The sequence below is a fragment of the Dipodomys spectabilis genome, unplaced genomic scaffold, assembly GCF_019054845.1.
Source record: "Dipodomys spectabilis isolate Male_0828 unplaced genomic scaffold, ASM1905484v1 ptg000004l, whole genome shotgun sequence".
Lineage (NCBI taxonomy): Eukaryota > Metazoa > Chordata > Mammalia > Rodentia > Heteromyidae > Dipodomys > Dipodomys spectabilis.
Window position 1 is genome coordinate 7,373,765 of NW_024870681.1, and position 22,006 is coordinate 7,395,770.

Here is a 22,006-nt window from a genome sequence, read left to right on the forward strand (position 1 = left end):
TGAAAAAGCCCTGGTATCCCCTCATTAAAGCTTTGTCTTCACTACATTCTGATCATGGACAATTTTGCATTTTTGGTTCTTCTATTTAGGCAATAATGGTGAATATTTGTAAGAGTGGGTGAGTGGTTCTTGTATAGAAGAGGGATTTGTTTAGAATTTACAAAAGGTGCCAGGCACTGGTGGCTCATGCCTGTAATCCTAGCTAATCAGGAGGCTGAGATCTAAGGATCTGGGTTCGAAGCCAGCCCAGGCAAGAAAGTCTTATCTCTAACTTCTCAGAAAGACTGGAAGTAGCTCTTTGGCTCAAGTGGTAGCATGCCAGCCTTTAGCAAAAAGAGCTCAGGAACAGCGCTGAGGCCGAGTTCAAGCCCCAGGACAGGCAAAAAAAAAAAGCTAGAACATTATTGCATGAATAAGTTGTGACATATGTAAGTATGCTGTAGCAGCAGCCGTGTCTGCTGTAGACTTCAGGTAGCTCTCTGATGTAGTGTAAGAATCCACCTGGTCAGCGCCTAGAGCTCATTAAACTCTATTACATCTCTGATGAGTTGTGCTGACAGATTTACTGGGAACGAGGAACTGGGTGACATTTCCAAAGCTAAACAAAGGAAGCTATTGTCATTTGCTTATTACTCATGCCAAGCTTCAATTTCGATAACTCTTGTGTATTAACCGTCAACAGAGACATGCCTTTTGCTAAAAAAAACTGATTTGTTTGATGGAAGATGGATATTTTGGTGCATTGCACTTACCTAAAGGAAACTGAAAACAGTACCTATTAAAGCAGACGCTCTATGCATAATGTCTATCCTTCAGCAAGGATGTCAGACACCAACGTGATTCAGCTAGGTGCCTGTTTTAAGCAGTGTTTAGCATAGTTATTGGGGGAGCATATTTCAGCAGCAGCACACATGCACGCACACACCCCAACATTACTAGTAAAGGTTCTATGTTAAGCAGATATATTTATTAAAAATAATGCTCATATAATTCTGGGGCACATTGATTTCAAGAGTTTTTGCAGCAGATTTCATTATAATTACTTATCAACTAAATAATAAAAGTGTATTTAACTTACAGACTCACTAAATAATAGAGAGGAAAGGAAAGGGTTAATCCAGGAGAGACGCTGTCTATCAGTCTTCCCTAACTAAGCGTGTTTGGTGGGCACTCTGGGCAAAGCCCAGCCAGAGAGAATTTTGCACTGCGCTCCTCCTGCCATGTTGCCAAAAGGCAAGGAAGTCAGAATAAAGCAGAAACAGTTTAGTAAACTGTTCAAATTGTTAAAAATGATTAAAAGCCAGTTCAAGATTTTCATAAACACTATTTCAAAATGCTAGTTTTAAAAACGTTACTAAGACAAATCCCTTTATGTCCCCTCCCTATCTCTTAAAATGAATTTGAGCACTCAGTGTAAAAACACTTGAGGGAGAACCAGAAGTAAACCACTTGAAAAGATGAAGGGAGCAGACGGTGCTAGCAGATGCTGGTACTGCACAGGGGCTGGGGCTGCTGCGGGCCTCGGCAGCATTACATCCCCCAGTAAGGCATCAGGTGTCGGGACTCTTTCTCGTAAACGTCTGGAACTACGCCATAAGGTGTCTGCACCATCTTCACTGTCGACTTCCCAAAGAGCTGGCATTCGTAGTCTATCAGCTGCCTCCAGAAGCCCACGTTGGGCCTGATGACGGGCCTCCGGGCTTTCACCCAATTGTATGCCTCCAGCAGGCATACATTGTGGAATTTCATCAGGTAAGCAATGCAGAGAGTGGCTGAGCGGCTCACTCCTGCAGCACAGTGCACCAAGGTAGCGCCATGCTTCCTGCTCACGCTGTGGATCTTGTCAGCCACCGTGTCAAAGTACAGTCTAATGGGGGCATGAGGGATGTCAGCCAGAGGCACTTTGACATATTCAAACTGAGGCCAGTTGAAGTTGGGGATCTCAATGGTAGCATTAACAATGCAGGTGATGCCACGAGCCTGAAGGAGGTGCCGGTTGGAGGCCACACTGCCTCTGCCCAAGAAGAGGGAGGAGGTGATTTGAGCAATGCCCCCTATGTCTCCCTCAGAAATCATCCGAGGCGCCATGAGAGTCCGTGGCAGCGTGCTATGACCTCTGGAGCTCATGAAGATGGCAGTGGTCACACTTGCATCATCAGGGGCAAGACCAGACAGAGTTTTATTGTCCACCAAGGAATCCAAAGCTGTAGCCTCTTTCTTTCCTGCAAAGTATAGGTATCTGTGAGTACATGAAATGCTAATGAGGTAGCACAGCCTTTTGCAGGGCTTGGGAAGGAAGGAAGGAAGGAAAAGAAAGGAAGGAAGGAAGGAAGAGGATTAACAAGGGCTATTTTTTGTAAGAGAGTGCCATCTTTCAAGGATGTTGACAAGTCATTTTCTATTGATTAATAGGAAAAGTAGCTTACAATGTGATATGTAAAAATCAATGTCAGACTCCTGGTGATTGTTTAAAAAAAATACAACCTCCTAAGTCATCTTATTTTTAGACAAGTTAAAAGACAAGACAAGCATGGTGGCTCGTGCTTATGATCATAGCTACTTGCAAGGCTAGGAGGATTGTATGTAGTTCAAGGCCAGCCCAGGCAAAAAATTCACAGCCCCATCTCAGCCAATTAGAAGCTGGATGTGGCAGAGTGAGGCATAAATAGTATTTAGTAAGGCCAGCTTTGACCAAAAGCCAACACACTATTTGAAAAGTAACAACAAAAAGGGCGAGGGACCTGGCTTAAGTGGTAGAGTGCCTGCCTAGCAAGCACAGTTCAAACCTCAGTAATACCAAAAGAAAAAAAAATGCTTAACTGGTTCCTAAAGAATCAGGAGGGCGGGGGGGCTGGGAAGGTGGCTCAGTGGTAGAGCGCTTGCCTTGCATGCCTGAGGCCCTGGGTTCGATTCCTCAGCACCACATAAGCAAAAAGAAAAAAGCCAGAAGTGGCACTGTGGCTCAAGTGGTAGAGCACTAGCCCTGCGCTGAAGAGCTGAGGGACAGCGCCCAGGCCCAGAGTTCAGGCCCCACGACTGGACCAAAAAAAAAAAAAAAAAAATCAGGAGGGGCTGGGAATGTGGCTTAGTAGTAGCATGAAACCCTGGGTTCGGTTCCTCAGCACCACATAAGCAGAAAAATCCAGGAGTAGTGCTGTGACTCAAGTGGTAGAATGCTAGCCTTGAGCAAAAGCAGCTTAGGGACAATGCCCAGGTCCTGAATTCAAGCCCCAGGACTGGGCCTCCCTCCCCTACCCCCCCTCCAAAAAAAAGACTTTTTTCAGGATCCTGTTCTCAGCCAGGAGTGTTTCTTGCAGATTAGGAAGGGATCAGAATTTTTTTTTCAGTGCTGGACAAGGAACAAAGGATCTCTCACCTATTGGCAAGTACTCTACCACAGAGCCACAGCCCAGCCAGAGATAGAAGTTTTCTTTCCATACAGCCGTGCCTTCATGTACTACTCAGCTACTCTGATGGCTACAATGGCTATATTTTCTTTTTGTTTTTGTTTTTTTTGGGGGGGATCCGGTTGTGGGGCCTGAACTCTGGGCCTGGGCACTGTCCCTTAGCTCTTCAGCTCAAGGCTAGCGCTCTACCACTTGAGTCACAGCGCCACTTCCGGCTTTTTTCTTTTTGCTTATGTGGTGCTGAGGAATCGAACCCAAGGCCTTAGGCAGGCAAGGCAAGCGCTCTTATCACTGAGCAAACTTCCCAGCCCCAATGGCTATATTTTCATAAACCTAATTCCAGACATTGAGGCCTTACAAGGTGAAAAAATGATCTCATATTAGGTTACTCACTCAGTGAACTGCCTTTATGGACAAGAAAGAAACTGAATTGGATGAGCTGCAGAAAAGCCAGGTCACCTTCAGTGCTTTAAGTAACAAAGGGCTATTCTGTAATACAAACACTGGAAGTCCAGTTGAATCTGGGCACAGTACTATGGCATTTCTATGGAAATAATGCCAGGGGATTTGAAAGTCATGGTGGTCTTGGTTGTTTAGAAATTGAACCCAGGACCTCAAGAGTGCTAGGTGAGTGTTCTGCCACTTAGCTCCACTCCCAGCCCTTAAAAGATCATGGTCCTAAAGTTAAATGGGCACTTTGCCTGATTTGACCCCAGGTAGGACTAAGTTCCCTAATGAATTCCACTGGGTCCAGCCAGATATATATTGAAATTAAAATCAAATCCATTTTCTCTATTTGTGTGTGTATGTATGTATATATATATATATATATATATATATATATATATATACATACATATACACACATATATATGTGTGTGTGTGTGTATATATATATATATATATATATGTATAACCATAGAAAAGGAAAATACTGAAGTGAGTATACTGCTGCACACCAATAAACTAGCACTTGGAAGGTTAAAATGTGAGGCCAGCCTGGGCTACATACACACACACATACATAAAAAGAAATAATTGGTTTCCTTCCAATTTTCCTCACTGTAAGTGCCTCTAGTCTGTTTGCACTGGGAATGTACTTTGCATAACTGGTACAACAAGCCTGAGAAGATATAGAATCAGACAAGAATATCCCCAGGCCAGGTACCAGTGGCTCCTGTGTGGAATCCTAGGTACACAGGAGGCTCAGAGTTTGACACTAAGACAGACAGAAAAATAATCTCCAAGATAGCCAGCAAAAAGCTGTGCTGGAGGTGTGGCTCAAGTGGTAGTATCAGCCTAGTAAATAAGCAAGCTAAGTGAGTGCAAGGCCTTGAGTTCAAACCCTTATAAGGGGTGGGGGTGGGGAGGGCTGGGAGGTAGTGTTGTTGCTACTCACCAATGCTGGATTCAGGAAGTCCTAGGTGAACAGTGTTTTTTACAGTGAATAAAAATCAGATCTGCAGAAAGACAAGGAGACAAGGACAAGTCAGCCAGGAAACACAAATGATTCCTCTATGACATCAAGTGTGTCTGGAGTAAATCCAGGTCTACTAATTACTTCTGATGTACACTGAAGAGTGCCCTGCTACTAATTTTTTGTTAATGACATAACCCCTGGTGTGCAAATGTTTGGTACAGTTTTAGTCGTAATGTACAATTTTTGAAAGGCAGTGATTCAGAGTGCACATATAGATGAGATGTAAGGCACTGCAGAATGCTCACTGGGCCTGGCCAGGTAACAAAACTTCTTGGCACTCAGTCGACTCAGGAGTGTGAGGAACTGGGCCAGACAGAACAGTGAGGAGAAGAGCTAAGCAAGATGGAGTGGTGGCATGCTGAGCCACTCTATGACTCCAGCGCGCAGAGACCTGAGTGTGGACTGGGAACCAGCCCGGCCAGGAGGGATGTCGTTCAGTGTAGCAGAGAGGACAGCTTCACAGCAGAGCTGCAGGGCTGGCTACAGCCACCAATGCCAACCACAAACCGTGCTGGTGTTCAGGAAAGCAATGGGAAATTTCATTTTCTTCAGGCTGGCCCTCTTATTCATAGATGCAATAATATATCCATCACCTGTAAGTACCATTGAAGATGAGCTCCTCTCCCATCAGGGTCCCCTGCCTTTCCTGGGTAAGTTTCACACTTAAATTTCACTTTGTTCCCGGGTGCCAATTGCTCAAGTTTATAATCCTAGTTACTCAGGAGGCTGAGATCTGAGGATCTCGGTTCAAAGCCAGCCCAGTCAGGAAAGGCCTTGAGACTCATCTCCAATTAACCACTAGAAAACCAGAAGTGGCACTGTGGCTCAAACAGTAGAGTGCTTGCCTTGAGCTGAGGAGCTTAGGGACAGTGCTCAGGCCCAGAGTCCAAGCCCCATGACTGACAAAAAAATTTTTTTCACTTTGTTACAGCTATCTTGGAGGGTTAATGACATGCAAAGAAAAAGAATATGTGTGTGTGTGTGTGTGTGTGTGTGTGTGTGTGTGTGTGTGTGTTGTAGTGATGAAGTATATAGCTTAATGAGTTCTGACATTTATACACTTAAAACATCATGACTTCAACAGAAACACCTACCCCTCAAAATTTCCTCATGAGCTTTCATAATCCATCCCTCTATCTCTAGTCCAAGCAACCACTAATCTAGCCTTTGTCTCTGCAGCTTGCACTTTCTAGAGTTTTATATATATAGAACCCTGTAATTCTATGGCCTGGGTTCTTTCATTCTAGCATTACTTCATGATACTGGATAAACCAATACTTCACTCTTCTTTATTGCTGCTTATAGTTTACTGTGTAAATATACCAGTGACTTGTTTCTAGTTTAAGACTATTATAAGTAAAGCTGCTATAAATGTTCATGCACAGGCCTCTGTATAAACACTTGATCTTTTCTTGGTTACACATAGGAATAAAGGCTTTGTGACATGTTTAACACTTTGAAACTGTTAAAAAAAAAAAAAAGTCAGGTGGTTGGTGCATGACTATAAGCACGCAGCAAGCTCATGCAGGAGGATCAAAAGTTCCAAAGAGGGGCTGGGAAGGTGGCTCAGCGGTAGAGTGCTTGTCTCGCATGCATGAGGCCCTGGGTTCGGTTCCTCAGCACCACATAAGCAGAAAAAGCCAGAAGTGGCGCTGTGGCTCAAGTGGTAGAGCACTAGCCTTGAGCTGAAGAGCTGAGGGACAGCGCCCAGGCCCAGAGTTCAGGCCCCACAACTGGCAAAAAAGTTCCAAAGAAAAATTGAGGGGCTAGGATGTAGCTCAGTGGTAAAGTGCTTGCCTAGCATGTGTGAAGCCTGGATTCAAACCCCAGCGTGGGGGGAGTGGGGGAGGTTAAAAAAATAATCCAGTCATAACACAGTGGCACAGTGGTTTACGATCGCCTGAGGGGTTTGTCAGAACCTAGGTTACTGGACCCTGCTGGGGTTTCTGATCTGGCAGTTCTAGAATAGGACTTAATTGGCATTTCTCAGCTGATGCTGTTGGCCCAGGACACACTTTGAGAACCACTGCAGAGCTGCTTGGCTTTCCCTGACAGGCCTGAGTCCCAGCACTGCCTCACCTGTCCTGACTCGCTCACGCCCCAGGGTACACAGGTGAGGGGTGATGGCATGAGGTCATCTACAGCAGAGCACAGTACCCCTGCCACCCCTGATCTTCCCCTGGGAGAGTCCGACTCATTTCAAAAACTGGTCATCAAATTGGGCCTTCAAACTACTGGGAACTTTCTCCACCATGTGCAATATCTGGAAGATGCTCACCCAATTCCCAAGTAGTTTCCTAGTTAGAACGGGATCCACTTTGCACCTGCTGTCTGGGAAGCCACTGCCCTCCCCCCCAGAGCTGGGGGCCAGGCATCTGGGCCTTTTTGTTTGCAGCAGGAAGGTCTGCACCAAGGACCCGAGGTTGCACAGAGGAGGGCTGGAAGCTTGGGTTATGTCTCATGCACTGAGCAGCCACAGGGAGAACAGATTGTGAGTCCTCGGGGCAGAATCTACGAGACAGACAATGCTCCATCCCTGCTGCCACCCATCCTGTGCCAGCAAACCTGCTTAACATGCCAAAGCTGCTTTAGAAAAACACCTTCTGCCAGAGAGCACTCCAGGGGCAATCATTGCAGACGATCCCCTGACAAGCCCTGCCGGTCCCCTTTCCAGATTGGAAAAGGCAAGTTCAAAAAGGGAGACATGACATGACTTGCAACCCGGAGAAGACAAGTCGAGCAGGAAAAGCTCCACCACAGTGTCCTGGCTTCCAACCCTGGACCACACACTGCTCCTCTGCAGAATGGGGGCTGGGGGAGGGGAGTGCATATCTTCACCTGCCCTAAGTACAATGCTCTGCCACCGCCAGCCAGCACCTGCCATGCAGGCAAAGGTTCCACACCAGCCTAAGAAAGACACAAGAGACAGGAGAGACTGGGCTCAGACAAGCGGCATTGCTCCCGTTTCACTGAGCGTGCAGAACCGACTGGCCGGCACCTCAGGACACTGTCCGGTATGCCAAAAGCCCTCCTCAAGGCAGAGCAACCTGGCAAGGCCCAGTCCTGCGCTAACACCAGCAGGACCTGGTCATGAGGTATTTTACATCATAGGTGCATCAAAATCACGGTGTGCGCGGGGAGACCGGTGTACAAGGCCCAGAGGTTTGCATGGCGCTGTTCTCAGGGAGGACACGGAGGAACGCCCGCCCTCCCCCCCCCAATCACTGTGCAGCTACATTTACTTCATAGAGGGGGAAAAACGCTTTCCTGGACAGGAGCATGGGAGTGGAGTGGGATGAAAGACAGGAAGAGATGACCTCCTGAAAAACCCAGAAGGTTGAGAGAACATGGTTGGGGGTGGGGGTGGGGGTGCTTTTTTCTTTTAATCAGGCATAAGAATTATCAAGGACAGTGCTGATCTCTAGTTAATGAGCATCAATCACTGGGAGCTGAGGCATAGAATCTGTGCGTGCAGTGGCCTGGAATCTCAACAATGTACAATGTGGGCACCAGTCCTGTGGTTGCCATTGCCAGAGTGATGACATGATGCGGCTGCTAGTCTGGGGTCACCACCTATTTTGAGTTCTGATCACAGTGCTGTCATGGGGACTGGCTTCTTTCCTTCTTGCTGACAACCACTAGGACTAGTTACAAAAGTGCAGCAGCACTACTACATTGTTTTCATGGTGAAAAAGCAGAAAATGGCCACCGTGGCATCAGGATGATGGTAAAATGATGGCTGTCTTAGCTTTAGGCATATTCCAGGGTCAAGATACATACTAGAGACCCACACTGTTACTTTTTTTTAATACCCTACTAAGCACCTAGCTCTTAGAAACAAAGCAAAACAAATCTTAAGCAGAGCACAGTGGTTCATGCCTATACAGCTACTGATTTGGGAAGATGAGAACAGAGGATCATGGTGTTAGGACAGGCAGAAAAGTTTGACAGACCTCTTCTCAACCCATAGGTGGGCCAGAAGGTCCTCACCGGTCTCCCTAAACCAACTGGAAGGCTGAGATTGGGCGAACTGCAGTTCCAGACCAGTCTGGACAGAAAGTCTCTTGAAATTCCATCTCAACAGAGGAAAGCTGTACACTGGTACACGCCTGGCACATGACAACAACATTAGGCCTCAAGTAGGTAGATCAGAGTACAGGCTTGAGCCTGGACAGGAAGTAAGATGCTGTCTCAAAAATAACCATTAAAGTCAGGTGCTGGTGGCTCACCACCTCGCTACCCAGAAGGCTGAGATCTAACAAATGCAGTTCGAAGCCAGCCCAGGCAACTAAGTCTGTGAGGCTTGTATCTCCAATGAACCACTAGAAAACTGGAAATGGAGCTGTAGCTCAAAGTGGTAGAGAGCTAGCCTTGAGCAAAAAGTGCTCAGTGAGAGTGCCCAGGCCCTAAGTTCAAGCCTCATCAATGGGGGAGAAAATAACAGTAAAAATTAGGGTTGGGCATATGGCTCAGTGTTGAGTGCCTGCCTAGTAAGTTACAAGGCCCTGAGTTCAAACCCCAGTAACCACATACTCAAAGCCACTCTTTTTTAAATAGAAATGTTTTAGCTTATAGTACTTAACCCATTCATTTTCATTATGTAAAAAAAAAATGTAGTTGGGTGCTGGTAGCTCATGCCTATAATCTTAGCTACTCAGGAGGCTGAGATCTAAGGATTGCAGTTCAAAGCCAGCTCAGGCAGAAAAGACCCATCTCCGCTAAAATACTCAGAAAAAGCCAGAAGTGTCTCTGTGGCTCAAATAGTAGAGAGTTAGCTTTAGACAAAAGAGCTCAGGGATAGCACCCAGGCCCTGAGTTCAAAACCCATGACCAACAATTAAAAAAAAAAAAAATGTGTTCTATTGGTAAGAAAGTTAAAATATTCACTCTTACAAAATAAAATTGCTATTTTTCATTAAGAAAAAGGAAATTTCTGGTAGAACATTAAGACTAAAATCCAAACTTGAGTTATATGAAGTAATATTCATGTTAAAATGAAGTAAAAAAAAATACAAATTTTTCTTAGTCACCTGGAAAGCTTTTGTCCAGGCTATAACCCCTGGACATCTCACATTTGGAGGTTGGAAGTTTTGTGTTTTTTTTTTTTTTTTTTTTTGGGGGGGGGGTCCAGTCGTGGGGCCTGAACTCTGGGCCTGGGCGCTGTCCCTCAGCTCTTCAGCTCAAGGCTAGCGCTTTACCACTTGAGCCACAGCGCCACTTCCGGCTTTTTTCTTTTTGCTTATGTGGTGCTGAGGAATCGAACCCACGGCCTCAGGCATGCAAGGCAAGTGTTCTACCAATGAGCCACCTTCCCAGCCCCGAGGTTGGAAATTTTTGCTTTCTCTATCACATTTAGTAACTGATAATGCTCCCCAGGTGACCTCTGGCGTGATACATGGCTGCTACACAATACCTATAAGGTCTTCCTCAGGCCGATCACCCATGACCACATGCGGATGCCACCTCATTAACACAGCATTTGTTGAGCCCAACCCAAGCCCGCTATTGTACATTATTTGACAGCTGTGGGCTGAAGAATATGCCACTGCCATAAAGAGAAGGTGGCCAAGACAGTGATGATAAATGTACAGAATTGAGGAAGTCTAGGTCCAGATGATAAATCCATCCATCTTCTATGTCAGAGCAGAATGAGTAGCACAGGAAGAAGAGAGCAGCGAGAAGGAGATAGAGGTTTGCATCCATTCTCAGGCTGTGCGGTCATCTGCTCATAGGTGGAATGAAACAATTTTTCTGGAATTAAAATTTTAAATGTGGGGTCTCACCCAGCTCAGTGCTAAGGTTACTTGTCACTCATTCCCACAGCAGGAATGACTGAGTTGCTATATTTAACACACCATGCTAAATCAATGTCACAGACTGTGGCCAAATGTATTTGCTAAAGATGACCACCATAGTGTCTCCTGTCTCACAAGAAGTTCTTACAACACAGCCCTGACCCTCCTCCCATGCACTTGTGGAGGTGATGTCACTTCCCCTTGGGCCCAGACAAAACTTTGTGACTTTAATCAAAACAAAAATCATGCAGAAATGTCTTCAAGGTAAGATTATAAACAAGTTTCGTGTCCCTACCTCATTCTCTTGGGATTTGCTCTTGAAACTCAGTTGCCATGATGTCACGAAATAGCCTAGCAGAGCAAACACATTCAGGCCTCATGTGAGGCCAGCTGAAGTCCCCAGAGACAGCCAAGACCCTTGCTAGATATATCTTAATACACTTCAGTAGAGCTGGGTGCCAGTGGCTCAGGCCTGTAGTCCTATCTAACCAAGAAAGAGGCTGAGATCCAGCGCCAAATGAGCAAGCATGTTGAGCAACTTGAGTTCAAACCAAGGTACTGATAAAAACAAACAAAAACACTTCAATGTGATTCTAGTTTTTCCTTGAAGACTCAGCCATTGTGAAGCAAAGACAAATTGTCCCCACTACATGAGGTCTAAATTCCTGATTTACAGGAATCTGTGCATAATACAAATATGTATTTATTTTGCACCACTGAGTTTTGGAATTACATTATGCAGCAATAATTACAATTGGGATACAAAGGCTAACAAGATATAACGCTTGTAGAATTTCATCATCTTAAAGAGATGATGCATGACACTCATATAAAGACAACTGAGTAACAGAGTAACACTAAGTGACTCAAACAATGCAAAGAGAAGGCACAGAAGTGAAGCAAAAAAAAAAAAAAGAAAAATCAGTACACGGTATCGACAAACCGAGTTGCTACTTGAAGAAGTATATAAGTCTATTTTCTGTGGCTATAACAAAATCTCTGTATAAAGAAAAAAGGATAGCACCGGGCACCAGTGGCTCACACCTGTAATCCTAACTACTCAGGAGGCTGAGATCTGAGGATCACGGTTCAGAGCCAGTCCAGGCAGGAAAATCCGTGAGACTCTCATCTCCAATTAACCACCAGAAAACTGGAAATGGTGCTGTGGCTCAATTGGTAGAATGCTAGCCTTCAGCTGAAAAGCTCAGACCAAGAGAAAGAAAGAAAGAAAGAAAGAAAGAAAGAAAGAAAGAAAGAAAGAAAGAAAGAAAGAAAGAAAGAAAGAAAGAAAGAAAGAGAGAGAGAGAGAGAGAGAGAGAGAGAGAGAGAGAGAGAGAGGGAGGGAGGGAGGGAGGGAGGGAGGGAGGGAGGGAGGAAGGAAGGGAGGGGAGGAGGAGGGAAGAAAGGGAGGGAGGGAACAAGAAAAGAAAAGAGAAGAGAAAGCATGTACAAGGCCCTGGATCAAGCCCAGCACTACCCTTCTCCCACCCACCCACCCCCAAAAAAAGAGGTTTATTTAGTTTACAGACTTGGAGGCTATAGTTCAGCCTCTATTGAGGGCCTCCTGTCTGAGTCATATGGCAGATGGCATCTTAGGAGTTCACGCAAGAGGGGAAAAAAATCACATCCCAGAACCAGAAAGGGGCCACCTTACTCATTTTAGAATTCACAGTGACGGGAATTCACTCCAACACCAGCATTAACCCCTAATCCCTTCTTCAGGGCTAGGACTCTGGTGACCCAATTACCTGGAAGTAGGCCCCATCTCAAAGATTCCATCACATCGGCCCCTTCCCCCCACACAGGGAACCAAACATCATGAACACATGCGCATTTGGGGGACACAGTATTCAGGCCATACTCAAACCAGAGCAGGAAGAGAAGAGTGGACTACTTGCCTTTCTCCAATGCATTCAAAACATGCTGCCATTCCTGCTCCAGGAGAACCTTATTTGGAGGTTCTCCTGACAGAGAATATTCAGAAAGTGTGACCTTGGTCCAGAACCACTGACACTTCCTGGAGTCTTGACAGGCAGAATCGCACAGATCTACATGCTCAGGCTCTGCAGTTCCACAGGTGATCTCTTTAGGAATTAGTGTGAGAAGCGCCTCTCCTTAATCCGCCTCATGCTGTCTCATGGATCTTGCTTGAAGCAAACTCAAGCACCCATGCTGGAGCATGCTGAGCTCCTGGGGCTCAGCCTCGCTCACTGCCATCACTGTTCTCAGTTGAGGAGTCAGAGGTAAAGAGAGGTGAAAGGCTTTCCCAGACTACAGAGAAAACAAGTAATCCCTCTGGGACCAGAACTCCCGCCATGCAAGATGAACCCAACAGATGGAGCAAACTAAACAGGACTAAGACATACATTCCATTACGGAGAGGAAGGAAGCAAGGAACACCGGCCAGTCTCTCTGTATCTATAATCTAGGTATTCATCTCTCAAAATTCTAAATTGCCAGGATTAGGAGATGGTCATTGACTGAAAAATCTGAAAAAACTAAACCAAAAAACGCCTGCAAAAGTCCACAAGTACATTTATACTTCATCAGTGGTAACTGGAAAACAACTTATGTAACGGACTATAGGACAAACACTTTAAAATCTTAGGAAACCAAATGGTAAAAATTAAATATGAGCGGGGCGCTGGTGGCTCATGCCTATAATCCTAGCTACTCAGGAGCCTGAGTCCTAAGAATTGTGGTTCAAAGCCAGCCCAGGCAGAAAAACCTATGAGACTCTTATCTCCATTTTACCACCCATGGAGCTGTGGATCAAGTGGCTGAATGCTAGCCTTAGCAAAAAAAAAAAAAAAAAAAAAATCATGCACACCACCCTGAGCTTTTGAGTTTTGTTTTTTTGTGTGTGTGTGTGAGCAAAAAACACCATGTTAAATGATGTTCAACTTCATCCCCACCCAGATGTCCAACCTTTAACCAGGAAAGAGTTCTGGCCCTAAATACGGAATACATGACAGTGCAAAATAAAGGACAGTGGAGATTTTTACATCCTCCTGACATTCATCAAAAAATGCATCACTTTTACTGGGCTGAAGGCATGGCTCACATGGCACCTCATCAGCCAAGCAAGCAAACCCAAGGCCCCCAAGTTCAAACCTCAGTACTGGAGGTAGAAGTGGAGGGAGGGGGTCACCTAGGGAAGATATTGAAATACAATGGGCTGGAAGGAAACAGCAAATTCATGGAAGGAGTTGTAAAAGTAGGGAGGTAGGAGAAGGGGTCCAAGGAAGCTTAGACCTTATAATGTTTATTTCTTTTAGATGAGCGATAAATTCTCTCTCTCTCTCTTTCTCTCTCTCTCTCTCTGTCACACACACACACACACACATACACTCATACAACTGGCACTACTGGGTTTGAACACAGGGTTCAACTACTTGTACAACTCCTCCAGCCCATGACCAACAATTTTAAGAAGTAAGCAATGGTGTTGGTTAGATTGCTCTTTACAATTTTCTATATAATTTCAATCTCTGAAAATACATTTATTTGTTTTGGTCAGTTGTGCAGCTTGAGCTCAGGACCTGGGCACTGTCATGGAGCTTTTTTGCTCAAGGCTATTGCTCTACCACTTGAGCCACAGATCAAGTGGGTGCTTAATTGGAGTCCCGTGGACTTTCCTGCCTGGGATCCTTAAATCTTAGCCTCCTGAGTAGCTAGGATTACAGGTGTGAGCCACCAGCACTCAGCCGAAAATACTTTTTTGAGATAGAATCTCCTATGTAGCCCTGGCTGGCCTTAAAACTCCTGCTTCACACACAACTCTAAAAGCAAACATTTTTAATAGAAGGAAATTAACTCCTACAAATGGCTCTGGCCTGTGCCTGGTGGCACCCTTTATAGGAATGGCAGCCAGAATCACCTGTCGATTTGGTGAGAGAACCAGCAAAAATACCTGCCTGAGACAGCAGCGACATAAGCAGTATTTTTAACTAAAAATCTTGATTTCAAAGCTGTGTGCACTTGTAGGTGACAATGATCTTCCCTCTGTGCCTAGGCTTCCATAACTTCTAGCAAGCTCACGTTCTAGTCTTCGCTCTTCTGGGGAAGGAGGCTGGAATTTCACACTGTCTCTCATGTTAAAGATTTTCTTGGTGCTTACCCACATGCAGAAAAACCTGCTACCGACTATTCATGCTACAGCTATCTAGAACAAAAGCCAAACCAAGCCCAGCAATGCTTACCAATTTCAAGAGCCCTTTTGTCCACTGAGATGCCCAGATGGCAGAGAGAATGGAAAAGCTGAGCAAATAGGAGGGGAAGTGGCTGTCTGTCGGAGCAAGAATTGTGAGTACCAGGTGGGCTGGGTGGATGAATATAGCAAGTCACTGCCTTGACTTCGGCCCCCACTGGAGAGCCAGCTAGTGCTAGATTTCTGCCCTATCACTCTGATTGAGAGGTACTGACATGAATGCTTTTTAATTCTCCAATGAATATCTTTTCTTGAAAATGTCTAACATACACATATAGTTTTTAAAGTTAAGATTTTAAGACAGGTGTTTGTGGCTCATGCTTGTAATCTAGCTACTCAGGAGCTGAAATTTGAGGATGGTGGTTCAAAGCCAGCCTGGGCAGAAAAGTATATGAGACACTTTTTTTTTTTTTTTTGCTTGAACTCTGGGCTTGAACTCTGGGCCTGGGCACTGTCCCTGAGCTCTTCAGCTCAAAGCGAGCACTCTATCACCTGAGCCAAAGTGCCACTTCCGGTTTTTTGGTGGTTTATTGGAGATAAGAGTCTCATGGACTATCCTGCCCAGGTTGGCTTTGAACTGTGATCCTCAGATCTCTGCCTCCTGAGTAGTTAGGAAACAGGCGTGAGTCACTGGTACCGACTCACTCTTTCTCATTCTCTCTCTTTCCTTCTTTTTCTTTCTTTCTTTCTTTCTCTTTCTTTCTTTCTTCCTCTCTTTCTTTCTTTTATTCAGCATCTTTAATAAAGTTTTGAAAAATGAAAGGGTTTTATTTCACGGCACATGAAAAATCAAACAGCTGATATTTTTACTCTAAAATGTTTTCCATGATACTTCTATCTTCAATCCACCACCAAAAAGTTTGAAGTGGAGGTGTGGCACAAGTGGTAAAGCATCATCCTTGAGGGCAAAAGCTAAGGGACAGTGCCCAGGCCCTAAATTCAAGCCCAGCATTGACTCACAAAGAAGAACATTAGTGGCTCACGCCTATAATCCTAGACTCAGGAGGCTAAGATATGAGGATCACAGTCCAAAGCCAGCCTGGGCAGGAAAATCCATGAGACTAATCTCCAATTAACACCAAAAATCTGGAAGTAAAGCTGTGGGTCAAATGGTAGAGCACTAATGGGCAAAAATAGCTCAGGGACAATGCAGGTCCTGAGTTCAAGTCTCAGGGCTGGGATGTAGCTCAGTGGCAAAGCGCTTGCCTAGCAAGTGCAACGTCCTGGGTTTGATCCCCAGTACCAAAAAAGAAAAGACAAAAAAATACACAGTTTAAAAAAAAAAAAAAACAAGTCTCAGGATCAGCACATACACAGTTATGACTTAAGAGAATTAAAAAAATTCTTTTATAAGCAGTATTTGTGACTGAGTAGTTACCTTCAAATCCAGCTAGCAAAACTAAATATAATTTAGATAATCCAGAAAACAGTGTGCTCATAAAGTGTAATTCTCCTATCAAATACTTCCACATACCAAGAAAGATTCAGAGAAAAATACATGCTAAAAACTGCAAAAGTGAAATGCACTAGACACAATACTGAAAATGAACTCTACAACTTGTAGGTAGGCACGGGAGGGAAAAACTGGGAGAAAGGGAAGGGGTTACCTGATCCAAAAGAGCCCTCTTTACCTGAGTTACATAACTGCAACTCCTCTGCACATCACCTTTATAATAATAAAATATTTTTTTAATTGTAAAAGTGCCAGGTACTGATGGCTCACGCCTGTAATCCTAGCTACTCAGGGAGCTGAGATCTGAGGATTGCAGAGCCAGCCTTGTCAGGAAAATCCATGAGACTTATCTCCAAGTAACTGCTAAAAGCTCAGAAACAGTGCTCAGGCCCTAAGTTCAAGCGCCAGGACTGGCACACATACACACACTTGTGAACGTGTCCCTTGTAGCACAAAAGCTGCTGTTACTTTGGAACCACACAGGAAGTACAGCCAGGGTCTGTGTTCCCACCACTTAGGAAAGATGCACACACACACACACAGAGAAGTGGGTCCTTTAACGCAGGCAGGCCTGAAGGCCTACACACATCACACACTCACTACACTGCTGTGCAGGGCTGGACCAACAAGGCAAACATTCACTAGGATCACTCAAGACCTTTACAAGACTTCTAGATACTAGATACTTTTCTTTCTAGCACTTTGTTTTTGCATATTTAAGTTTTCTGTAACTATTCACCAGGCCTCCCCCGCCAAAAAAAAAATCAATGTGAGAATTCTATTCTGGAACCATTTTTGGCATCTGGATAGTATGTTAGCCCAAACCATATATAAGGAAATACAAATATACCCATACTTGATCAGTCAGGAACCAGACTTCCTAGCTGTCATCTCTTTATTCATTTAAGAAATATTCACGCATGCTGTGGTTAATCAGCAAATACAGCGGCTTATGAATCTGAGGCAAACACCACTGAAGGAATGTAAACTGGCACAACCACTTTGGGGATATGCATCAACTAGTAAGGCTGAAGATATGCACACCTGACCAGAGATTGCTCATAACTGCTCCAAACCAGATCAACTCAAATGTCCAACAACAGTGGATGGATCATTTGTGGTAAGCTCTTGCAAAAATGAACCAGCTATAGTCACAGGCGACAACACAGATGAATCCTAAAAGAACAGCACTGCAGGAATTTAAACAAACATAGATACATCTATAGATAGATAGAATACTGTGTACCTATCTGACAGTGACCAAAAGGAGAAAAATCCAAAAGAACAGAAAAAATAACATACAGATGTAGAGGGTTATATTTAGAGGAGAAAAAAAATAGAGAAAAAGCAGAAAGTTACTTCTATTGAAATCTGAGGAGTTCTTTTTCTGGGGGGTTCCAGTCGTGGGGCCTGAACTCTGGGCCTGGGCTCTGTCCCTCAGCTCTTCAGCTCAAGGCTAGCGCTCTACCACTTGAGCCACAGCGCCACTTCCGGCTTTTTTCTTTTTGCTTATGTGGTGCTGAGGAATCGAACCCAGGGCCTCTGGCATGCAAGGCAAGCGCTCTACCACTGAGCCACCTTCCCAGCCCCTGGGGAGTTCCTGATTGCCCGTGGGGGTGTGGGGAAGTGTGGGAAAGATGCTTCTCCATCTACAAGATGATTTGTTGCACTTGTGTTTTCTTTAAAAGCATTCATTGCTATCCACTTGCTAGATGCCTTTTGTCCCCTTCATGTTATAATTCACAATACACAAGATTAGACAAAAACAATGTTGATTTCCAGTTCAGAATCTTCACAATAATTCAGCTCAATTTCCTCTCTGTCAGTTTCATAGGTTTTACCCTGGTACTCGGCACAGTACCTGTTGCCTGGCCAAAGGCCTCAATAACTGTTGTCTGTGTAAATCTACATACTGCTGATATAAATTGTACTAATTACCCCTGTCCTGAAATTGCAGGCCTGAACTGAACACATTGCTTTCCTTTCTTTGTTTTCACCCTGCGAAGCTTTCATAAATAATAAAGCTACCACCTTAAATGTTGGCTATGTAAGTTTATACCCAGGCTGCCGTTGCTTTAGCAACTCTCCCAGCCTTCCACTCCCTTCCACACAAGCAAAGAAAAAGTAAATACACCCATCCTTGGTTCTTCTTAATGGGAAAGTTTTCATTTGCACCCGAGAATAACCCTAGGCTCATGATATTGTTTACTAAGGAGTCATTTACTTGCCTATTTTCCTGAGAAATACCACCATGCCATTAGGGTGAATAAAAGTTTATAACCAGTTGCCCTTAAAAAGCAAGCTCCCTGTTCTAAACAGAAATCAGATCTCCATAAACAATACCAGTCAACTTGAAAACAATTTCAGTTTTAAAAAAAAAATCACTGTACAAATTGGTACCAGACGAAAATGCTTGAAGTCCAGAGATACAAACGGGTAACACAACGCAGTTACCTTCTGAAAACAAGATGCTCAAAACAAGGCTTTGCCCTGGTTAGGTAAGCTTTAATGCTTGCTTTTTTTTAAAGCATTTTTTGAGATAATGAGAGAACATTTTTTTAAAAATCTATCTTGCCTTAAAACCAAATTCCAATAGAAAAGAAAGTCACCAAACAGCCCCCCGGCTACATACAGCCTGTCTTCCAACCATGCTAGTTTCAATGCGAAGGTATGAAAGCATTTCCTGCGTTCAACACATCTCTGGCCCGTAGGTGAATAATCCTTAGGTCTATGGATGCCATTCTATTAAGGACTTCCACAGAATCCATACCTGCTGTCAGCGACTCCAAAGGATTTCAGCTGAGACCTCAGCACAAACCCCCGTTCCACACGGATGCGAAGAAGAGTTAGAATGAAGGGAACCGTCTCCGGGGCGGGGGGTTTATGGGGGAAAGCCAAAAATACCCAGCAGCGATCCCTCCTCCCCCAAGCGTCAGAAGGTGAGTCAGAGCTGGAGGCAGGAATGGGGCGCGTGTGTCAAGCCGCCTGTGCACGGCTCCTTCCGGCCTCCTCCGGGGATTCTAGCCTGATGTGAATTCTTAAGGTGTCTGGGGCTTAAAGAAGCGTTGGGTTATTCAGAGTGTGAGTGTGTGTTTCATTCTCTCGGTTCCTCCAGGGATCAGAGAGGGGCAGAGGAGGGGGGCAGAGGGGTGGGCGGGGTAGGAGTCTCCAAGAAACAATAACCCAGTGCCAGCGCCGGCAAAGAACGCTCACAACTTTGCACAGCCCGCAGCAGCTCAGCAACCCTTCCTTCCAGCAAGGAACCCAGCAGGAACAGAGCAGGGGAGCCTTGTGCAGTGACTTCACTCGCTGGCAAGCTGAGAGTCTGGACGTGGGGCTGGCAGCTTGCTGCCCCGCCACCCCCATCCCACACCCCACACCCCCCACACACCCCGGAGGCCCCTCTCCCGGCTTTTCATTGATCTCAACTAAACCTCAGGGAAGAGGTTTCCCGCATACCTCGCATTTCCCAGGAATTCTAGGAAAACTTGGGGGCCACTCCTCTGGGTCAATCAATATTCCTTGGAGGTCAGGGGGTTTGCTCTGCACGGGTTCTCCCCCCCTCCCCAGCAGCACCCCATAGGTGAAGCTGTAATGTTCTCCGGCTGTCCGCCCTACACTCGAAGGGTAAAGCTAACGAGTGGACACCGGCCACCATGCCCGAAGGGCTGGGTTGGTGGAAAGTACAACCAAGTCGTTTAAAAAATAAGAATCCCTTAAACAGGAAAATGGCCCGTGTCCGTCCCTCCTCCTTCCGTTACCTGCGGGGCGCCCCGAGGTAACACCGACCCCGCGCCCTGGGGTACCCCCGCTTCCCCGCTTCGCTGGGGGGAGCCGGGGCGCTCCGCGGACCTCCAGGCGCGTCCGCACCGCACACACCAGCCACCCCCGCCCCGCGACGCTCGGGTCCAACCCTGGGCACGGCCTAACGTCCAGCACTGGCTCTCCAAGCCCCAGGAGCCCGGAGAAGAGGCGAAAAGCCGCCGTGGCCCCGCGCCCCGCGGGGGTGGACGGAGCGTCGGCGGGGACGAAGCGGGGAGAGAAACCCACCCGGCGGCCGGCGACCCTGGGGTCCCGGGCCCGCGCTCGGCGGCAGGAGAAAGGAGCCTAAGAGAGTTTGGGGGTGGGGGCTCTACGCCCCCCGCCCCCCCCCCACTACCCCAAGGGGGAACTGAACCGCTCCGGAGCAGGTGCGGACCCCCGCACAAAGTTTACAAGACACCAGGGTCGCGCGGGGAGGTCCCGACCTCCCGGCTCCGCCAGCGCCCCAGCCTCGGTGAACGCCAAGTCCTCACCCCGGCCCTGCGGGCCCCCCCCCACCCCCCCGCCATACCGGCGCGGGGCGGCGCGGCTCCCGGCTGGGGCTCCGTGCTCCTGCACCGCTCCTGGCTTCTGCGGGCCGGGCGCCGCGCGCGCCTCTCCGTCCTCGCTCTCCTCCCCCCCACCCTTCCCCCCGCCCCCGCCCCGGGCCGGCCGCGCGCACGCTCTCTGCGCCCCGCCGTCCCGCTCCTGTGGCTCGGGGGGGGGGGGGGGGGGGGGGACCCGGGGGTGGGGGCGGAGGGTCCAGGAGGCCGAGGGGGCGGGAGGAGCCGCACGGGGCGCTGCGCGTGCGCGAGACGTGTTCCCCGCCCAGCGGCTTGGCGCGCGCGCGCGCGCGGGCCTCGGGCTGCGGGAGGCCGGCCGCGCGCCTGGAGATGCCCCGCGGGCTCGGGCCGCGAGCTGTCGGGTGTCACCTACCTAGACCTCCGCGCCGCCGCAGCCGAGTTGGGAGGCGGCGGTGCAGGCACGGTGGCTACGAAGGCAGCTTCTAGATGTGAGAGTTACACACCGCACAGGAAAGGCGCGAGCGCCGCAGGTAGTGACTAATCCGCGCACCCGCCCCCTCCCCGCCGCCGTCGGGCGGGGCAGAGCCCGGGGGTTAGCACCCCAGGAGGCTCGTGGCAGCTCCGGGCTGAATTGTGCTTCGATGCGTGTGGGCAGGTGCTAGTAGCCGTGAGAGAGCAAAGGGCGGACCCTCTTCTGCTCCGAGGTCATCCATCCGAGCTCCCTAGTACGCAGGTGGGGCCTCTGGAGCCCAGGCGGGACACCTGAATTCATGGAGGGTTTGTTTGTCGGGTCACTCTGGAGAATCTCATCATCATCAATTTAAGGTCTGCTCACATATGACACGAGGAGATGCCCTGCCCCGCCCTCCTTGGGGTCTTTGGCAGGTGAAGGGTGACCCCAGTTGGGGGGTGGGGGGGAGGCGGTAAGAAATGTCTTCCTCCAAGGTTCCGCAGTGAGTCGCAGACATGGAGTCCTGACTCCATGCCCAGCCCTATACTCACCAGACCCAGCTCCTCACCGTTGTAAATCGCTGGCATCAGAACTGCTGAGCAGTCAAACGAATAGTTATAGATTTGGGAGGAGGGGGAGGGGAAGGATGGGAGTGGGGGGGTTGTTGGGGAAGTATGCACCACGCTGTGGGTTTAAGCTGCCCACATCTCTAAGCAAAAGCTTTGAGGCTTTTTTAAAATGCTCTTCCTGAAGCCATTGGCTAACCAGATTCAAAGCATCCCGTAGGTGCTGGAATATATAGAAGTTTTGTCTGTTTCCCAGACCAAAAAATAAATATAACATCAAAGCACTTGAGTGATAATCCCGGGAGAACTAGAAAGGCTT

The 22,006-nt window shown here is 47.1% G+C and overlaps 1 protein-coding gene across 2 annotated transcripts; it reads right to left on the bottom strand.

Annotated features, from left to right (window-relative positions):
• Positions 1-945: 945 nt before the first annotated feature.
• Positions 946-20,768, bottom strand: Dusp14 (dual specificity phosphatase 14). Of its 2 annotated transcripts, none has more exons than XM_042692375.1 (3): positions 20,679-20,768; positions 4,807-4,867; positions 946-2,222 (listed from the first exon to the last, which is right to left on the bottom strand). In XM_042692375.1, the coding sequence occupies exon 3, from the start codon at positions 2,125-2,127 to the stop codon at positions 1,531-1,533; it is 597 nt and encodes a 198-aa protein (XP_042548309.1). In that variant the 5' UTR covers positions 2,128-2,222; positions 4,807-4,867; positions 20,679-20,768; the 3' UTR covers positions 946-1,530. The 2 variants fall into 2 exon arrangements, with proteins under 2 accessions (XP_042548309.1, XP_042548311.1); XM_042692377.1 differs by lacking the exon at positions 20,679-20,768 and adding an exon at positions 19,116-19,132.
• Positions 20,769-22,006: the final 1,238 nt, after the last annotated feature.